The sequence below is a fragment of the Dipodomys merriami genome, unplaced genomic scaffold (genome assembly GCF_024711535.1).
Source record: "Dipodomys merriami isolate MVZ:Mamm:240054 unplaced genomic scaffold, mDipMer1.0.p SCAF_116, whole genome shotgun sequence".
Taxonomy (NCBI): domain Eukaryota; kingdom Metazoa; phylum Chordata; class Mammalia; order Rodentia; family Heteromyidae; genus Dipodomys; species Dipodomys merriami.
Window position 1 is genome coordinate 2336100 of NW_027202449.1, and position 19615 is coordinate 2355714.

Genomic DNA, 19615 nt, shown 5'->3' on the forward strand with positions numbered 1-19615 from the left:
GTGGACCTGGCCCGGGCAGGCATGGCACGGGCCGGCCACCGGTGCAGACAGGCTCCTCCCGGTGCTCACAGCGGTGCTCTCTTGCCAGACACCACGGCCGGACTCCCAGATAAGCGGGGCTGGGGGTGGGGACAGGTGGGGCTCTGGCCAGGCCCCAGGGCCCTGCTGCTAGGCAGTCTTGGGAGTGGCTGTGGATCTGAAGAGCAGAGCCCTGTGCGCCAGGCATGTTCCATGCACGTCGCTGCGGCAGCGCCAGGATCAGCAGAGCACCGCGCAGGCACTGCACGACTGAGGGTCTCAGCCCCACGGGGTGGACCCCTTTCAGGAGCTGCTCAGAGACTTGCAGCGCCCCCAAGTCCCTGAGTGCCACAGCCCTGGACCTTCTCGTCACCACCCTTAGCACCCAGGCCCCGCCGTGGGAAGGCAGCCGGTGCGCTCAAGCTGCCCGCGGTCCCAGGACTCAGCATGGACCCAGGGCATTGTGGAGGTGGGTGGGGGACACACAGAGGGCCATTGGTCTTTGAGACCTATGCCAAAAGCTGAGAGAAGGAAGATGGTGAACGAACTTTGCGTTTTGGGGGAGGGGGTCTGGAAGGCGGTGGGGCTGCCATTCCTGAAAACTTCCTAGTGCCAGGCACAGGAGCAGCCTGAAGCAGGGCAGAGGCCCCAAACCACTTCCCCTGGGCCAATCCCCCAGGCTGCGTCCCCATAGCCAGCAAGCCACAGGAGCCTGGGAAAATGGAGGGCAGAAGGGCAAGGGGCCTGTGTGCACGTGCTCTGATGCTGGACACGCATGCACACATGCACAGAACCAGCCCGAGATAAATGCAGACAATGTATCTGCCAGCACACACACACACACACACACTTATATACAGGCACAGTGCCGTGCACACACTAACAAATACACACACCTACCCACACGTGACCACAGATGGGGTCAGATAGCACATGTGTGCACACGTCTCTTCCCGAGAGCAGTGCCGGCACCTCTGCATCTCTTCTCGGTGCACACCCCCGGCCCCATCAGCACGGGAGGGCTGGGGAATGGCCCGGCGGACATCTCAGAGCCGATTCCAGCCTTACAACAACTCGAATCTTACAACCAATAATCACACTGAAAACTTTATTGAACAAACTTGTTCTTTACTATTTAGTTCACTATGAACCTGAATCACCGTGATTTTAAAGCCTAAAACCCAGTGGAGGCGTCCCGCAGACACGTCTTCCATGTTTGATTTACATAAAGTCTGGAACTTTTCACGGTTCTGAGCCGTGCAAGTGAGCTGGTAAAAGGCAACGCAGCTTTCCTTTTGTACTGCATCGAGAACAATGACCGACCAGCCATGGCGGGCTGATGTCCGCCCGCAGGAGAATCTGCTCTCATCCGGGCCGCAGCCTGCTTCTGGTGAGACGCCCTGGCACCAAAGGCGGCAGCAGAGGCTCTGGAGGGCCCAGTGCCCCCCGAGGCGTGGGCACCGCGCCATCCCCGTCGGGGCGCGTCTTCGCCAGGGCGGGGACAGCGGCCAGAGCCTTGCCAAGCACCTTGCCGAGGGAGGGTGGCACAGCCCAGCTGCACCTCCACTCAGCGCCTGTGAGAAGTGGGTCTGGGTAGGTCCCACCCACAACGCGACCCTGTCCTGGGGGCGGCACCTGGGGGCAGGCTCAGAGCTTGCTGTTCTTCTGGAACTGGGCCACCAGGCCCAGGACCTGCTCGGAAGCTTTGATGGTCTTGGAACCCAGGTAGGCCACGCTGTTGGTGCTCGTCTCCTCCAGGAAGTAGCGGTAGTTGACCATGAGGCCACAGGAGCTGGTAAGGCCCCTGGGGCTGCTGTCCGCCATCCAGTTGATGCGCCACAGCACGGCCCCGTTCTGCAGGTGGAAGTTGGCCACAGGGTTCAGGGCGTAGCCGCGGTGCTTCTCACCGTACAGGTACCAGGCACACAGCCTCATGAGGGGCGCCTGCAGCGCGCAAACCAGCTTCTCCGACTTCACCCACTCATTGCTGCTCAGGTAGGCCTTGAGGGTCTCGTGAGCGGGGCCGCCCGTGGCTTCGGCAATGTCCCTGGACTCCGAGTCTGTGAACAGTTCGTTCTTCCCGTGCTCCTTTGCTTGTGGGCTCAGGAGCCCCAGAAGCCACTTGGTGAAGCCAGGGATGGGCGACAGGCTGGAGAACGCCCCCAGGTGAGGGAACTCCTTCTGTACAGCAGGGGCAGGGAAGGAGGTGGGAAAAGAAGTTCAGCAGAGGCGGCACTGCGTGGCAGGAGCCCTCTCAGTCTACGGCCATCACCTCTGGTGCGGTGTGTCTGCCATGACATCGGGGGTGGGCTACTGTGTTTTTCTTCTTCTTTCAAGGCATACTTAGGTGGAATCTGATCTGTGCGGGCCCTGGAGGGCTCTGGAGTCCCTAGGGAGGCCTTTAAAGTGGCACCTCCATCCGCACACTGAAGGAACACTGGCAGAACAAGATGGAGGCTGGGGCGCCTGGCTCACATGGGAGCGGGCCTGTGGTGGGTGTGGCAGCTGTGGTTTCTGACCTCAGACCTTCTCTCCCCTCGGCACCCCCACCCTCCTCGCCAGAGCCAAGGCTGATGGGGGCCGACCAGTGGGGCGGGGTGGACGGGGCAGAGCAGGGGTGGGAAGGGCTTGTCACCACACATGTTTTCATCATCACTGTGCAAGCTTTATAGAGAGCTCAAGGATTATTTCCCGAAATCTGGCATTTTCGGGTTGTAAATGCGAGCTCACTGTGAAAGAAGGAAACCGTCATTCGCCAGCACTCTGGCAAGACGTTCTGTCCTCTGCTCTTCTCTGGCAGTTTTATATGGCTTGACGCTTGTATCTTGCACTACGAATTTATGTTGTGAACATTTTCTGATCATCATTTAAAATCCAACAATACCATGTTAGTGATCAAATAACATTGGAATATCAAACCACACTGGGATCTGGCCTCACGAGCCCCGCCCCCACGGGGCATCTAGGGCGGCTCCCAAGGTTTTGCGTAGAATATCCCATCAAGGTTCTTGGGGCTTTCTGGCTCACAGCTGAGGCTCCAGGAAATGGGGGAAACCAAGGAGGTTCCTGGGCCAAAGAGCCAACTCTACCTCAGAAATAGACTGTGCGCAGATTGCCCAGAGTTCAGGTTCTACGCTTAGTCTCCTGCCTTTCCTATCCTAACATGTTCCCCTTTCCCTGCAAGTCTCACTAACACTGTCAGCAAAGAAAAAGATCCTACGTACCTGTAATCTATGTTATTTTAGAGGCAAAGATCAGGAGGATTGTGGTTCAAAAGCAACCTAAGCCGAACGCTCAAGAGACTCCATCTCAACCAATAAAAGCAGGTATGGTAGTACATATCTGTCATTCCAGCTAGGCTAGATGTGTAACTAGGGGCATCACATGCTAAGTTAGCCAGGGGAAAAAGCGTGGCTCTATTTGAAAAACAACAAAAGCCAAGAAGCCTGGAGTGTGGCAGAGTTCCTGTAAGGTCCCTGAGGTCAAACTCCAGTACTAACAAACTAAAAACAGCAGCAGCAACAAAAGGAAATGTGAACTTAATCAGATGTGGCATGCTACTACCTCTGGGGACAAACCGCAGTGCCAATAAAGAGGCGATTCCCAACAGAACACAAGCTGTCTGACTGAGGTCCTAGGAAGGAAGAGCCTGCCACAGGGCCCTGGACTGAACCAGGCTGGGTACCGGCAATCTGGAGGATGAGATTCTATTCACTGTGGCTCTCCCATCCCCCAGGAGGCACCGGGAAAGGTAGGCCCAGAGGCCCAGAGCTCACCACTCATGGTACACAGGCGGCAAAGAAAAGGCAGAGACCAACATAAGCCAACATGTTTACCTTCTCACCCTGGGTTAGCCTAGGCACCCAGGCCACACCCACACCGACCCGGAGAGAGGCCAGGGGGGCTGCGATGTGGGTGGGCGCCCGCACAGGCCAGGCTCAGTGAGGAACCAGGAACTGGACCATGCTGCCGGGGATGGCCGTGAGTGACAGGAGGCCGCCCTGGCCGGTGGCCAGAAGGCACCACGCTCCAGCCCACCAGGAAGCGGGACTCCTGACGGGTCCTCTCCTCCTGCCTCTCCTGTGTTCCTCCAGCACAGCTGCTCTCCCACCTTCGGGAGACCAACACCCGCAGGCTCGCTGCCGGCTGGCCGTGACGGGGATGCGGGGCTTGCTTACCTGCAGCTCCCTGACCACCTGCTTTATGAGGAACGTTCCCAGCTCCACGCCCTGCAGTCCCTGCTGGATCAGGCTGATGGAGTAGAAGATGGCCGCAGCAATCTTGTTCTTGTCCTCTGTCTCCGAAAGAGGGCAGTCCTTTACGATGGCCTGGAAACCACAGACATGGTGACCTGACGGCCTGTGGCCCTCACCCCTCACCACCCCCCCTCCAGGTCCAAGGGCAGGCTCAAGGAAGTGGGGGCCCGTGCAAATGCTGCTCTGCATTCGGAGGTGGCGATTCCGCAAGGTCCCCTGAGGCCTGCTTGGCGCGGTGTCACTTTTCACTGCTTTGAGATCCCCGAGCAAGCTCGAGTGGTAACTAATGCCCCTTTTTGTCTTTTTCAGGCCGTCCTGCGAACTGCAGCTTGCGTCATCCGTCCTTGTAGCACTGGGCACACCGTGCCGAGCCTTTGTCAAGGCAAATTGGCTACACGTGGTAATTTCTTTAGATTTTTTTTTTTTTCCCTTTTCTTCAAAGGCCTGGTTTTCTGCCCGTTCGTGACTTTCGCTCCTCGCTCTGAACTCAGTTTCTCAGACTTCTCAGCAGGCCATACAGTCTGACATCGTTTTTCTTTTTCAGAATCTACCTTTGTATGGCTTTTCTAAGTGCCTTTTGATTTCATGCCAATAATCTGTTTTTCCTAAGTGAAAACACATCATCACAGGGACACAGACTTCAAGCCATCTAAGAAATGACTCAGGCTGGAGAGCCACTCAGGGGAGCCCCCCACGGGCTGCAGGTCTTTCAGCCCTCAAGCTCTGGCAGCAACTTGACAAGGGTGGCACAGAGGCTGTGGAAGCAGATGTGTCGGCCTGCACGTGAAGATCAGACCTCACTGCCTGCAGCTACCTCTGATCCGGGTGGGGCTGGTCAGGATGTGGGCTGTGTTCGAATCCTTACTTGTTCTACCACGTTGGCACAGGACTGATGCTCCACTAGGCCTCGGCTCTCACATGTCTAAATTGAGGCCAGAACACCTAACCTGCTGTTTTGATGCTATACAGGTGTGGACTGCGGACATAGAGCTGCTGCTCAACAGTAAGTGTAAACCCACCCCAATCCTTAAATACACAGCAGCAGCCCAGTGTGTGTGCAATTAGATGTTTTCTAGCACTCTCTACGACGGGTAGCTGCAGACGGCCCAGCACCAGTGCCCACCTGGACTCTCAGACTCCCCCAGCGCAGGCCCTCAGGGGTGACTCCTCTAGGCCTAGGTGTGCATTCTGTACTGACACCCGCTGCCAAACCCCCTCAGAGAGGAATTTCCAGTCCCATGACAGCCGTGGCCTAACAACTCCTCCACACAGAGAAACCTGCAAGTTTCCTCCCGGTGCTAACAATACCTGCTTACTTGCCCTCATCAATTCCTGAGGAAACCCAGGCCAGGGGCCCACCTTGGGTGCAACCTTCTCATCCACTCACCTTCCCAGCGGCCTCTGCTGACCCCACACACCTGACGCTGTGTCCTTGGGCCAGATCAAGGCCTCACCTCCCTAGCTTGCCTTCCCTCCACCAAAACCTCCTCTCCGGAAAAGCTCCTGCACAGCAAAACAGTTACGGAATGAAAGGAAATCTTCACCAGCTAGCCAATGGACAATGAGTTAACATTCAGAACACACAAAAATTCAACAGTAAACAACCCAATTAATGGGCAAATGAGCAGACGGTCCTCAGAAGAAGAAATATAAACGGCTGATAGATATAAAGCCTCATATGGTGGTGTTGGGAATGTAAATGAGTCAACCACTATGGAAATCAATATGGAGGTTCCTTAACTACAAAGGTGACCGTATGACCCTGACATGCTACTCTGGGCATGTGAAGCACTATAAATCAATACACAAGAAAGGCACTTGCATGCCCATGCTTGTACAGCTTCATTCACCATAGCCAAACAGCAGAATCAGCTAAGGTACCAGCCATGGGAGAATGACAGAAGACATGGCACATACACGCCACGCATATTACTCAGCCAACTAGAAAAAGGAAATCCTGTCATCTTCAGCAAAGTGGACGGAGGGGAGCTCGTGATGTTGAGAGATGGGTCAAGCTTAGAAAGCCCATGGTGGAAAGCATTTGCAATTATACTAAAAGAAGAGGCTAATGGGGATACACTCTCCAAGTTGATGGAGATGTCAGAATGAAACCCCCCTGTATGCTAATAAAAAATACTAAACAACAACATCAGCACCCTGCTGTGCTCTTGTTTCCAGACTCCAGATCACCAGCTGGCTGTACCACCTATCAGATCTTCCTGCCAAATGGCTCTAGACCAATTCACCACAGCAAGGGACCAGCCAGCCCGTGTCACAACCTCCACCTGACCAGCAACACCTGGCCCACAGCAGAAACGTGGTTCTAAGTCTACCTTTGAATTTGTGTGTGCACATGTGTGTGTGAGAGAGTCTTGGGCCTTGAACTTAGGGCTTTGCATTCCCTTGGCTTTTTCACTCAAGACTAGTATTCTACCACTTTTGAGCCACAGCTCCACTTCCTAAATTTCTCAATCACACTGGACAACTAATGCTGGACAGCTAAACCTTGCATCCATCCTGTTATCCCTTCTACAACAACTGTTTCCTGCCTCACAGTAATGTCCTGGGACAAACCTCAACCTGTCTCAACTCAAAGTTTACAGAGCCAGTGAATGCTCTCCTGCTTGCCTGTCTGTATCTGGGCATGCTACATGTTTGCTGATTTTATTTACCCAATCACAAAGTCCACTAAAATTCAAAGGAATTATTTATTAACTTTTTTTTTGGGTCAGTTGTGGGGCTTGAACTCTGGGCCTGGGCACTGTTCCTGCGCTCTTCAGCTCAAGGCAAGCACTCTACGGCTTGAGCCACAGCACCACTTCCGGTTTTCTAGTGGTTTATTGGAGATAAGACTTTCCTGCCCAGGCTGGCTTTGAAGTATGATCCTCAGATCTCAGCCTCTTGAGTAGCTAGGATTACAGGCATGAGCCACCAGCGCCCGGCTATTCACTTATTTTTGTGCTAGTCCTGGGGCTTGAACTCAGAGCCTGAGCGCTATCCCTGAGCTTTTTCTGTTCAAGGCTAGCATTCTACCCTTGCGCCACAGTTCCACTTTTTGCTTTATGTTAGTTAACAGGAGATGAGTTTCATGGTCTTTCTTGACCAGATAATCCTCAGCTCTCAGCCTCCTGAGTAGGTAGGATTACAGCACAGGCATGAGCCCTTGGGGCTCTGCTCAAAGAAATTATTTTTATTTTTTGGGTCCGGTCGTGGGCCTGAACTCTGGGCCTGGGCGCTGTCCCTCAGCTCTTCAGCTCAAGGCTAGCGCTCTACCACTTGAGCCACAGCGCCACTTCTGGCTTTTTCTTTTTGTTTATGTGGTGCTGAGGAATCGAACCCAGGGCCTCAAGCATGCAAGGCAAGTGCTCTACCACTGAGCCACCTTCCCAGCCCCAAGAAATTTATTTTAAGAAGAGAAAACCGAGGCACACGCATGCATATAATAGGATGCCTATCCTGCCTGAAGTAGCTGGCTGTAGGTACCTGGATGTTGTTGGTGATGTCACTGGTCAGCGCCACATACAAAACAATCAGGGGGTCGCCAGGGGTGGAGCAGTGAGAAGAGAAATAACACCTCCTATAGGGCCCCACACGGCGCTTCATATCCAACCAGTTTTTCACTGGATGCACGGCCTCGGCCCTGAGGAGGAAAGCATTGGGATAGAGACAAACATGTATCACAAGTGAAGTAACAATCGCTCCTCCCTATGCGTGTTACCCGTGACAGCCCAGTACACCTTTCAATACAGCTTTCACTGACTCACCAGGAAAAGTCAAAGAAAATGCTTTTTTTTTTTTTAAATGTTGAATGCAGGGCCTGGGCACAGTCCCTGAACTGCTTTTGCTCAAGGAGAGCATTCTACCACTTTAGCCGGAGCTCTGCTTCTGGCTTTTTGTGTAGTTTATTTGAGGTAAGAGTCTCACAGACTTTCTTGCCCAGGAAAGTGCTTTGAACCATGATCCTTAGATCTTAGCCTCTTAAGAAGCAAGGATTATAGGCATGAGCCACCTGCACCTGGCTAAAAACTACTTTTGAGTGAAACAGCATTGATGAGAGAAGCTATAGTTAAGGACGTTTTACAAAGAAATTGGCATTCTTACTCCCAACACTTGTTTCAAGACACAAAGCTACTCGATGCTGTTGCTGGACACCCTGCTTGACTGTGGACGCCCGTGGTGGGAATGCCCTGTTCATGCTGTGACATTCAACATGGCTTCTTAGGCCACCCTGCCCTTCTCACCACTGCTCATCCCCACCCTCCACTGCTCAGCCCCACCCTCTACTGCTCAGCCTCACCCTCCACTGCTCAGCCCCACCTCCACTGCTCAGCCCCACCCTTCACTGCTCAGCCTCACCAGCCACTGCTCAGCCTCACCTTCACTGCTCAGCCCCACCCTTCACTGCTCAGCCCCACCCTCCACTGCTCAGCCCCACCCTCCACTGCTCAGCCTCACCAGCCACTGCTCAGCCTCACCTTCACTGCTCAGCCCCACCCTCCACAGCTCAGTCCCACCTTCACTGCTCAGTCCCACCTTCACTGCTCAGCCCCACCCTCTACTGCTCAGCCTCACTGGCCACTGCTCAGCCTCACTGGCCACTGCTCAGCCCCACCTCCACTGCTCAGCCTCACTGGCCACTGCTCAGCCCCACCTCCACTGCTCAGCCCCACCTCCACTGCTCAGCCCCACCCTCCATTGCTCAGCCCCACCCTCCACTGCTCAGCCCCACCCTCTACTGCTCAGCCTCACCCTCCATTGCTCAGCCCCACCCTCCACTGCTCAGCCCCACCCTCTACTGCTCAGCCTCACCCTCTACTGCTCAGCCCCACCGGCCACTGCTCAGCCCCTCTCCACTGCTCAGCCCCACCGGCCACTGCTCAGCCTCACCCTCCACTGCTCAGCCCCACCGGCCACTGCTCAGCCTCACCGGACTACTGTTCTGCTTCCCCAGCGTGGGGGAGGCCAGCAGGCACTGTCATGTGGTTCCACAGGACGTGACTGTGGTCAGGATGTGCATGCCTGTGGTAGACTGTGTCCTAACTGTGCCCACTGTAGTGCAGAGATCATTTCACAAGTGGTAAGATACATGTTTTGATTACTAACACAGAAGCTTGGTCTGGTGACACTGTCGCAGTGGAGCCTTGGGAAGCCACAAGGGGGCTGATCTGGTTTACGTGGGAGGATGTGAGACTGAGCCTGGGTTACCACAGACTGAGTGTCCTCTGGGCCATGCCCCTGTCATGACATCCTAGGGAGACCTAGGCTGTGGCTTGAAACAAGATGTCATCTGAATGGACACTGGCTTCCGGTCCCAGGGACAGGGCAATCTGCACACTTACTCGCTGATCTTCTGAAGTACTTCGCAGGGTGAATGCCAGGTGACCCTTTCGAGGTTCAGGAAGCCTGAAGAAAACCACTCTGACAGCATGGCTTTCAGCACCCCACTCATCTCCTGCAGAGAGCAAGGGCACAGAAGATCAGAAGACTCAAGACAGAAAGGCTGCGGCAGCTGGTTGTGAGGCCTCCACGGCAAATTTACCTCGAGCCACATCTGGCTGTAACTCAGCTCTCTCTCTGCTTGGACTTTACTGCTTCAGCCACAGATACCTGTAGACTGAACTAAGCACCCACCTGTTGAAAAAATTACTAAATACATCAGCTTCATGTGACAATGACAGCTACACCTTCGGATAAAACTAACGGACTGTGCAGGGCCCCACACCCCTGCATTCTCTCTGGAATGTTCTTGGTGTAGTAAATAAACCCTTATTTCTACATTTGTCAACAGAAGTGTTTGCTCCAGTTCTAGTTGCTGACCTTCACAGCTGCCACCTCTGCTGCTGGGGCACAGCTCAAGTACAGCACCATAATCTGCTTTAGGACAGAAAACACCAGTGCAGCAGATCTGGGGAACTTTTCCCGATTCTGCTATCAGTTCTACTAAAGATCCATTTGCCCTGAAACCTTCCACGCAAGAACAGAGCAAGACACATGAGACAGAGCCAACTGAGCTGTGTGGCAGAACAGGGCACTGCGCAGGGCCGCCTCCACTGTGGCCCAGGGGTACAAGGGAGCTTCTGGCTCCCTAGTCTTGCTGTTCAGCCAGGCACACAGCTGCACAGGGAGGACTGTGCTGGCCCGGGGGGCAGCCATGTGCCGGCTGTGGTGAAGGAGCCAGCAGGCACAGATGCTCAGCAGCCACTGTGGAGAACCCTTTGCCTGCTCTGTTCTCAGGTTTTCCCTGGCGGGCTGTACCAAGCAGCCATCTCAGGCTTACACATTAGTAAACGTCTGCATCCAAGCCCCTGGGGCTCAAGGCCAGGGCGGCCCCTCCACACACAGTGGCCAGGAACCAAACTAGATTTGGCCTACAGACACCTCAAGAGGAATATTCATTTTGAACCGAGTTGCCTGAGCCTAATACACTGTAAGATGAGGTAAGATAGCTTTTCCAGGAGGAGCAACGAGACCCAAATCTGGGTCCACTGAGGACATTAGAGAGCACAATCGGTGCTGGGCTGTCCCCCGATGCTGAGCTGGAAGACTTCTCTGTAAAAGCACTGTTATTTGCGTCTCTGTTACTTACAGAAAACTAAATAGGAAGAGATACTATTAGCCTTTGTATGAGGTTCCTAAGAACACAAAAGGTTATCAGCTGTAAAGTGCAGCTTTATAATCACTGTAAAAACTTAGCATCATTTCACATTTAATTGCACCTGACTGCAAGTTGCAGTGAGGGTCAGTGGCTCACTTCTCAGAAGGCTGTCACCTCCACCTTTCTACAGTGAAGCACAGAGGGGGCGTCAAGTACAAACCCAGCCTAACTGGCAGGAGCCAGGGCCAGGGCTATCATTAGCCCCTGGTGGGTCTCAGGCGGGGAGGGCGGCAGGCAGGAATCTGGGGGCTGTCTTAGATGACATAGCACAGCTGGATAGTTGTTTAACTCCAGATTCTGTAACAAACCCTCCTTTACTAATTTATTAGTAGGTAAATGGGCAAAGTCCATTTCCAACTCATCTCTACAACTGTGTTCGCTCATACGTGACACTCAGTAGAAGAGATACAAGGTGTGGAGAGATTGGTCACTGGGGAGTAGCAGGCTGAGTAGATACACTGCTGGGCAATACAGAAGGCTTGTTTTACACCTGCCCACTTTGCACTTGACTAGAATGGCTAACCCTCACAATGTGCTCACCACCACGGGCCCTCCCTCTGAAAAATATAACAGAGTACGTCCCCCACCCCCAATTCCCAGGTGAGGCCCTTCTGAACTGAGTGCTTAGGCACAGTGGCTGGCTGCAGCGTGAGGTGTGCATTTATTACATCCACAGTAGGAAAACATGGGAAATACTGGCTGGGTACTAATGAGCAAGGACAAGGTCTGCCTGATGAAGCTTCTCCACTAACATCTCTGTCTATTCTGGGGCTGCTGACAGCAGTGACATGTGATGCTGGACAGGAGAGCCAGCAATCTAGGTTAAGGGTGAGAAGTCACTGCTCGCTCCAACACCCACCACAGCTGTTCAGGCTGCACGAACTGCCAATGGTCACTAAGGACAGGCAAGAAAGGAATCTCCTCCGCTTGATGCAGAGCCGGGGAGAAGGACACGTTCTCTGCTCAGCCCTCATGAACTCAGCAATCAATGAGCACAGAACAGGCTGCAAAGTACAAGGGCTGGGGCTGTCTGCTGGTGAAGGCAGCCTTACTCTGTTCGCTCTGTGCTGTTCATTCCGGCCACCATTCCCCCCTCCTTCACCCAGAGGAGACTGTTTAGAAGACCAGCCCACTTTTCCTTTCCTGAAGTCCCTGGCTCTGGAGCTGTGCTTTGGGTATGTGAGGTTACTGTTTGCTCACAAGTCCTGGGCTGGGGAGGGAGGGGAAGCTGGTAGTGAGGGAAATGCCACGGACTGGGATCCGGGAACGATTTCATGCTACCACCTCCAGGTGCATAAACGGTGCACACACACCACGGTATACTCTCCTATGTGAACCTAAGACTCTGTTTAGTGTGGCAAAGCACAGAATTTGCTGGCCTGCCTGGGGAACTTGATTGTACAAGTCCAGGGCCACCCAGAGAGGCTGCCTAGCTGTATCTGGTCCAATACTGAACTTTACAGCGAAAGGGAACGAAAACCTCCGAAGGAAAGAATAGCTTTGTCTGGTTTCAGACATCTGAGGAAATAAACCCCAGCCTAGCCTGCTGCCCTTGGTCCCGCTGCGCTCGCAAGGAGAGGCCGTCTCCCACTCGTAATTCCAATCATCACAGCCGTTGGCGAGGGGTCAGGACCCAGGCCCGCTGCAGTTCACCATGTGCAAAGCTCCAGTAAGACCTCGAGAGCGGGGATGCAGCTCAGGGGCAAAGCACTTGCCTGGCAGGTACAACGTCCTGGGTTCCATCCCCAGTACCACAAAAACCAAAAAAGACTGGGCAGTCCTTGGAGATCGGGCTGACCTCGCTCTCACCACCAACGGCACCTTGCTGCTCACCTCAATAAACACTGAAGGATGCAGGGGAGCTAAAAGTGCCAGTGTCAAGAAGGGACAAGAATGGACTGGAAGCAGACCTGCTCCCCCACTTCGCTGGGGGAGGGCTGCAGTCAGACTCGTCTTGGTCACACGTCTGGCACTCACTCTGGAGCAAATGCCCCACCCAGGAATCCGTCACCAAGGGTGGTGGCAGGCCCGCAGCACCCTGAAGCCGCCGCAGGGACAGGCCCAGCACCGAGCCAGAGGAGCCCGAACCTAACCAGTCCAAAGGTCAACCAGGGCTAGGCAGCAGCAGGCTGGAGAGTGGGGCCGGGTGCCACCATCGGGAGCTAGAGGACTGCTCCCTGGGGAGGGTGCTCAGCGTGTGGGGGAGCCCCTGGGACTGGAGGTCCTGCTTTTAAGCCTGTATGTCAAACTAGTGCTTCCTAAGGCTGAGTTCACAGATGATGTTCTGAGGGGCCTCTTGAACACAGACGCAAAACGCCAAAAGCCTAAAAGAAATAACAAAAATAGATTGTATGCCAAACCTGCGGGTGTCTGCTAGGAAGGCGGCCTATGCCACACTGTGGAATCTTGCCGCTCTAGTAGGAAGGCTGTGTGTGGAGTGCAGGACAGATTTGGGGAATCTGCACCATCTGCTCATTTTTCGAGTGACCCTGAAGCTGCTCTAAAAAACACAGTACACACTGTTCACACTGTGTAATTCTGGAAATAGATGGCAACCTCAGAGCCCAGCTGACAAAGTCTATGAAAAAAACTCCATCCTAAGAATGATATAAGTAACAGAGACTTTTTTTGGGGGGGGAGGGGAGGAAGTGCTACTGAGGTCTGAACTCAGGGCCTTGAGAGCAGCCTCTGAATCTCAGTCTCCTGGGTACCTGGGGTTATAGGCGTAAGACAACAGCCAACGCTGCGTGGAAATGACAGCCATGGTATAATGTTATGTAACTATTACAAAGCAAGGGAGAAAGCAATGAATAGCACTGTCCTCTACAGCAGATGCACTGGAGATCAGGCTGGGACCCAGGTGCGGGAATGGAAGAGGCAATGACAGAGCAACTCGTTTCTCAGCCTTTGTGGAGGGGTAAAGGCCAGGCTGTCCTTACTCACTCTGTTGACCAATTCCTCGGCTTCTCCTGGCTTCTGGCCTGTGTGCAAGCCTAAACATGGAGGGGAGCGAGGTTAAAACAAAAGTCTTAAGGACTCAGCACTTGGCTTCTCTGGATTTCCAGAAACCAGCTTCTCCCCGAAGGTCACGGCCATGATGTCCTTACACTGTAGATCGTGTGGCAACCATGAGCGTCTCTCCTGGGAGAAGCATTTTGAAACACCTTACAGAACGGAAGAGTTCAGAACAGAAGGGGAGGTAAGGAACCACTGAGGTCCAGATGAACTAGCATGGCCTTCTGGGTCCAGGGAAGTCTACTGGCCCTTCTTTGCTTTTTTTCCAAGGCCTGGAACCCTGGGGCAGTCCAAGGCAATCTGAACTTGGGGTGTCAAGGAACTGTTTCTCTCACCCTTGGGCACCCACGAGTCTCTCAATGACTCGTTCATCATTTTGCTATACAGAGAATTTATGACAGGGCTGCTCTTCACCGGTCAACTAGCAGCAGCGTGCAGTGTGAGGAACCAAGCAAACTGAGCCCCGCAGACTGAGCTTCTGTGACTGGCTATTTGACAGTGATGCACAGTATATGTTGTTCTCAAAGGATGGCGGCCCTAAGTAGCAGCTTTATAGGGGAACCTAACAAATCAAGTCTGAGGCACTGTTGTCACTGAGGTGAACCCTAACACTAACCACACTCAAAGTCTGGGCATCTAAGGCTAAGGGTTAAGAAAGCTCTATAGACACTGTTAGCTCACAGCACAACCTATGGCATGTGCTCTGAGGTATGGGGCAAGTCACACAACTTCAGAATTCATGTGAAAGTAAAACCTGTTATGCCACTTAAAAGAGTTCTGAAATGACTTAGCAAATAATCTTTCAACGGCTCCTTTTCTTTTGTCGGTCGTGGGGACTGAACTCTGGGCCTGGGTGCTGTCCGTCAGCTCTTCACCTCAGGGCTAGCACTCTACCACTTGAGCCACGGTGCCAATTCTGGCCTTTTCTGCTTATTTGGTGCTGAAGAATCGATCCCCTCATGCATGTGAGGCAAGCATTCTACCACTGAGCTGCCTTCCCAGCCACTCAACTGCTCCTTTTCTTAAAGCACGTTATCCAAGTTTTTAATGTTGCAAGGTTTGCAACGTTTACATCACTTTCTACCCACAAAAAGGGCAGGATCCTGCTGCTCCAATTTAATTACTAACAGCACCAGCCAATTTTCAGGCTATACTATCTTAACTTTCAAAGTCTGTCTGCATCTAACATGATCCCACTCACTGGGCCAGGCACCTAACTACCTCAGGAAGTGACCTTAACCCAGGTGCCAATGGCTCATGCCTGTAATTCTAGCTACTCAGTAGGCTGAGACGGGCAGGAAAGTCGTTGAGACACTGACCTCCAATTAATCAGCAAAAAGCAAGCCTTGGATCTGTGACTCCTGCGGTGGAGTTCTAGCCTTGAGCAGAAAAGCTAAGAGAGAGTGGGAGACCAGCGTTCAAACCCCGGCACCTTCACACAGGACAGGGTGAACTTTGACTCATCATTGTCAGGCCCGGAGGGTTAGTTCAACCGCAGGAGAGGGGAGGGGAAGCGTGGTATTCTGGATGGTGGCGGCCTGCGATCCCGTCCTTTTGGTGCATCTCTCGGATTTTAAAAGACCATGTCTCACGCATAGCTGCTGCCCAGTTAAGTTCTGCTGACAGCCTGCGCGTGGGCAAAGCTGCAGCCTTGGGGAAAACAATAACAATAATGATCACGACAGGCATCAGAGGCCTGCAGTAGTCAGGGACCAGGCGTGGACCAGGGGCTACCGCTACCACTTAGTAGGGCACGCGCAGGAGGGAGCGGGAATGCGGGCGGGGCGGCGGGGCGCAGGGCGCGGGGCCGGGGCGGCCCGGGCCCCGGGGGTCGGGGCGGCCCGGGCGGGGCCTTACCCGGACGTGCGGCCCCTCCACCAGCTTGAGCGCCTGCGCCTCCAGCAGGTCCGCGCGCAGCCGCACCAGGAAGCGCGCGCCGCCGTCCAGCCGGCCGATGAGGCGGAAGAGGCCGCGGTAGCGCGGCACGAGCGCGTGGCGCAGCCGGTCCTCGGCCTGCAGCAGCGCGGCCGCCTCGCGCGGCTGCTGGCGCAGCTGGAGCAGCCCGGCGCTCTGCTCGGCCACCTGGCCGTGGTCCACGCCGAAGCCCTGCGCCAGGCGGGCGAGCAGCTCGGCCCGCGGGCCCAGCTCGGCCAGGCCGCCGTAGAAGCTCACGAAGTCGGCGCACTGCGCCTCGGCGGGCGCCGGCGTCTTCTCGCGCAGCTCGTAGGTCGGCGTCGGCGGCACGGCGCGGCGCAGCAGCTCCTCCATGGCCCGCTCCGAGGCTCCGGCCGCCGCCGCCGCCGGAGGCCCGCTGTACAGCCGGGGCCCCGGGGGCCGCGGCGGCCTCGGGGGGAAGCGCAGCGGGAGGAGGCGCCGCGCCGCCAGGCCTGGCCCGAGGCCTCTCATGGCACCGGGCTTGAGCTGCGGAGGGGCGAGCCCGGCGGCGCCGTTGCCCGGCATCGCACTTCCGGTTCCAGCTTCCGGCGCGCGCCGACGCTATTGGTCGAGCCTAGAGGACGGGCGTGGCGGCGGCCAATCAGAGGGAGGGCCTGCTGGGCGGGGCGGGCCCAGCGGGTCGGCCCGCGGCCAAGTGCAGCCAAAGGTCCCGGGGCGGGGCTGCCGGGCCGGGCCCGGCCTCGCCTGGCGCTCGTCCTGACCCCTGCGCTCCGGGCCTCTGCGCCTCTCCAGATCCAGGGCTTCCCCCGCCTCCCGGGGTAGCAGGAGCCGCTCTCCGTGCAGATTGCTTGGCTCTGCAAGTGAGACCCCAGAGACCGCCCGGTGCGCACGCTCAGTGCTCGGGCCTGGCAGGTTGGTTTGGCGCTGCCCTGGGCCCCGGGTGGAGGACACCCACCCCTCCCCAGGGCCCGAGCTCCCGCCCGCACCTCCTTTCCTGACCCGCCGTCACTAGCAGATGGCCGAACTGCCAGGCCCGGCCCAGCCTGGCCATCAAGTGGAAAACAAAGGGGCCTGCCCTCATGGGGGGGCAGCTTCCATCCGACCGGCCAGGATGCCACGAAAAGGTGCCACCACTGTGGAAATCAGAACGGAGATTCGACAAAAAAACGGACAGTAGAAAGTGGAGGCATGGCTCAAATGTGCAACCTCAGCCTTGAGCAAAAAAGCCAGCCGAAAGCAGCAGGGCCTTGAGTTCAAGCCCTCATATTGATGGGAAAAAGGAAAAAAAAAAAAACCCAAAGAATAGAAGGCAGGGGCTAGGAAGGTGGCTCAGTGGTAAGAGTGCTTGCCTTGCATGCATGAGGCCCTGGGTTCGATTCCTCAGCACCACATAAGCAAAAAGAAAAAAGCCGGAAGTGGTGCTGCGGCTCAAGTGGTAGAGCACTAGCCTTGAGCTGAAGAGCTGAGGGACAGCGCACAGGCCCAGAGTTCAGGCCCCACGACCGGACCCAAAAAAAAAAAAAAAAAAGAATAGAAGGCATTCACAAGTGGCTTCTCCAGTATCTGCACTATACAAAAAGTTCCTGCAAGTCACACACAAAATAACAAAAAGTGGATGGAGAATTTACACACACATTTCTCGACACATACATGACCAATAAACACATGCAAGTCAAAGCCACACTACTGCCACACTTCACATCTGCTCTGAACAGCCATAATAATAACTACGGGAGAATGAGTGTTGGTGAGGGCGTAGGGACCCTTGCACACTGATGGTGGGAATAGCAACTGAGTTAGCTACCCTGGAAGTAACTTGGTACCTCAGAGAGCTAAGGGCAGACCTATCTGGCTCAGTCATTTTGCTTGAGAGGATTGTGAACGTATGCTCACACAAAACCTTGTGCACGTGTGTTGCAGTGACCTCATAATACTGAATCTCTGCACGCATGAACCCCGTGTGCTCTGTCCTTAAAGTGGAATATTATTTGGCCATAAACACTGGTGAAGCATCTGTATTTGTTATGGCACAGATTAATCTTGAAAACATGATATGACAGGTGAAACCAACCACAAGAAGCCACAGACTGTAAAATTCCACTTCTGTGAGCTTACAGAATGAGTAAACTATGGAATAAATAAGTTCACAGAGATAGGAAGTCAATTACGAGTTGCTAGGGGCTAGGTGGGATCCGGGTGTGCCTGCTAATGGCTTTGGGTTATTGGGGGTGGAGATTATGTGACATTGAACCACTGGATGGATTCTACCCTCATACTTTAAAAGGAGGCATATTACATTAGAATAATTGTCATAAAGAAAAATTCCACCCAGAAGTGGTTTCAAAGACTCAGCACAGAGATCCTGATTGGTGGATCCACCTGGGTCAGGTGTCCAGGGTCACAGGTCACAGTGCCCAGGCAGCTGCTCAAGATTCAGCCTTCTAGCTTGGGACCCAAGGTTCAAACCTGTGGCCTGTGGCCTGGACAATTGTCTTGAAAGATGTCTGTTTTGAAAAGTCTTAGAAAAAAGACACAAATGAATGCTAGTACCTCAGTCCCTCCCAGCTTTATTTCTGCCTAGCTTTCCAGGGTTTGCCTATAGACCAACAGATTTCTCAGAGTTGCTCTCCTTTGCTTCTCCTGTCATGTCACCCGCCTTTCCCAGGTTGCTGAGCCACCTTCATAATACACCACTCCTACCCCACATATACATTTTGGGATGCTGAGGCTTGAACTCAGAACCTTGTGCAGTGCAAGTACTCTTGTCACTTGAACCATACCTGAAAAGTAATTAAAGCAAAACGAGCTGAGCACCATGGTTGAGGTGGGTCTTAACATTTTGCCTAACTGCCCTTGAAACATAATACCCACCTCTGTGGTTGCTGGGATTACAGCTATGAGCCACGATGCTGGGTTCTAATTACCCTCTTAAATAGCTATGTTACAGTCAATTCAGTTGTGTATCATAATGTTAGTCATTTACCCATTTGTGGATATTTATTTCTATTCATTATTATTATTATTGCTGATTTATGTCTGTCTCCCATACTGTAAGAAGTACATCTGAACATATTCTTTACTTAAATTACCTAAATTACGTAAAGAAAGCTCACCAAGGTTGCATCTGGGACCTGGGATACGGGAGACGGTCCTGGACTTGGAAGAGTTTAGCGGAACCCAGGAGGGGCTGCAGACATGGCTGGTGGGTGCCCTCTGCAGGCAGAGACAGGCAACAGGCCCGGTTCTCCCTTAGACTAGGGGAGGAGCTTATCAATGACCCAGTTTCAGCCCCAGAGATGGGGGTCAGACTTGCGGCCTCCAGAACGGAAGGACCATAAATGCATGCTAATTTAACCCACTAAACTGGAGGTCTCCTGTGACAGCAATCAGAGGAACCGGTGGTGATAACTGATTGCAGCTTCCAAGGTTAGCTTTATTTGCTTCCAGAAGAAATGCCAGAGGGAAATCGAGGGTTTATGATGGAACTCTGGCCTGTACTCACAGCAGATAATCATTTACCTGGTGTTGCTTGTAATGGTGATTAGGCATTATTCCCACCATGCTTCAGATAAACTCAGTCCACTTTCATAACTCCACAAAGCAGTAAACCATGACCTGCCTTTCTTTTCTGGTAACTAAGGCAGAATTTGGTTCCAAGTGGCTCTAAAACTGAAGTGCCCTGTGCTCTGTTGATATCAGATTGGGACTGCAGGGAAATGAATCCAGGGCCTGGGCGCACTACCAATTGTGCCACAGTTCCACTTCTGGATTTTTT

The 19615-nt window shown here is 53.9% G+C and overlaps 1 protein-coding gene across 1 annotated transcript; it reads right to left on the reverse strand.

Annotated features, from left to right (window-relative positions):
* Nucleotides 1-1112: 1112 nt before the first annotated feature.
* LOC138822873 (malonyl-CoA decarboxylase, mitochondrial-like) lies at nt 1113-16381 on the reverse strand. The gene is made up of 5 exons (XM_070015845.1): nt 15802-16381; nt 9614-9726; nt 7758-7914; nt 4197-4346; nt 1113-2199 (listed from the first exon to the last, which is right to left on the reverse strand). Exons 1-5 carry the CDS (start codon nt 16348-16350, stop codon nt 1666-1668), a joined length of 1503 nt encoding a protein of 500 aa, XP_069871946.1. The 5' UTR covers nt 16351-16381; the 3' UTR covers nt 1113-1665.
* Between the last annotated feature and the right edge of the window lie 3234 nt (nt 16382-19615).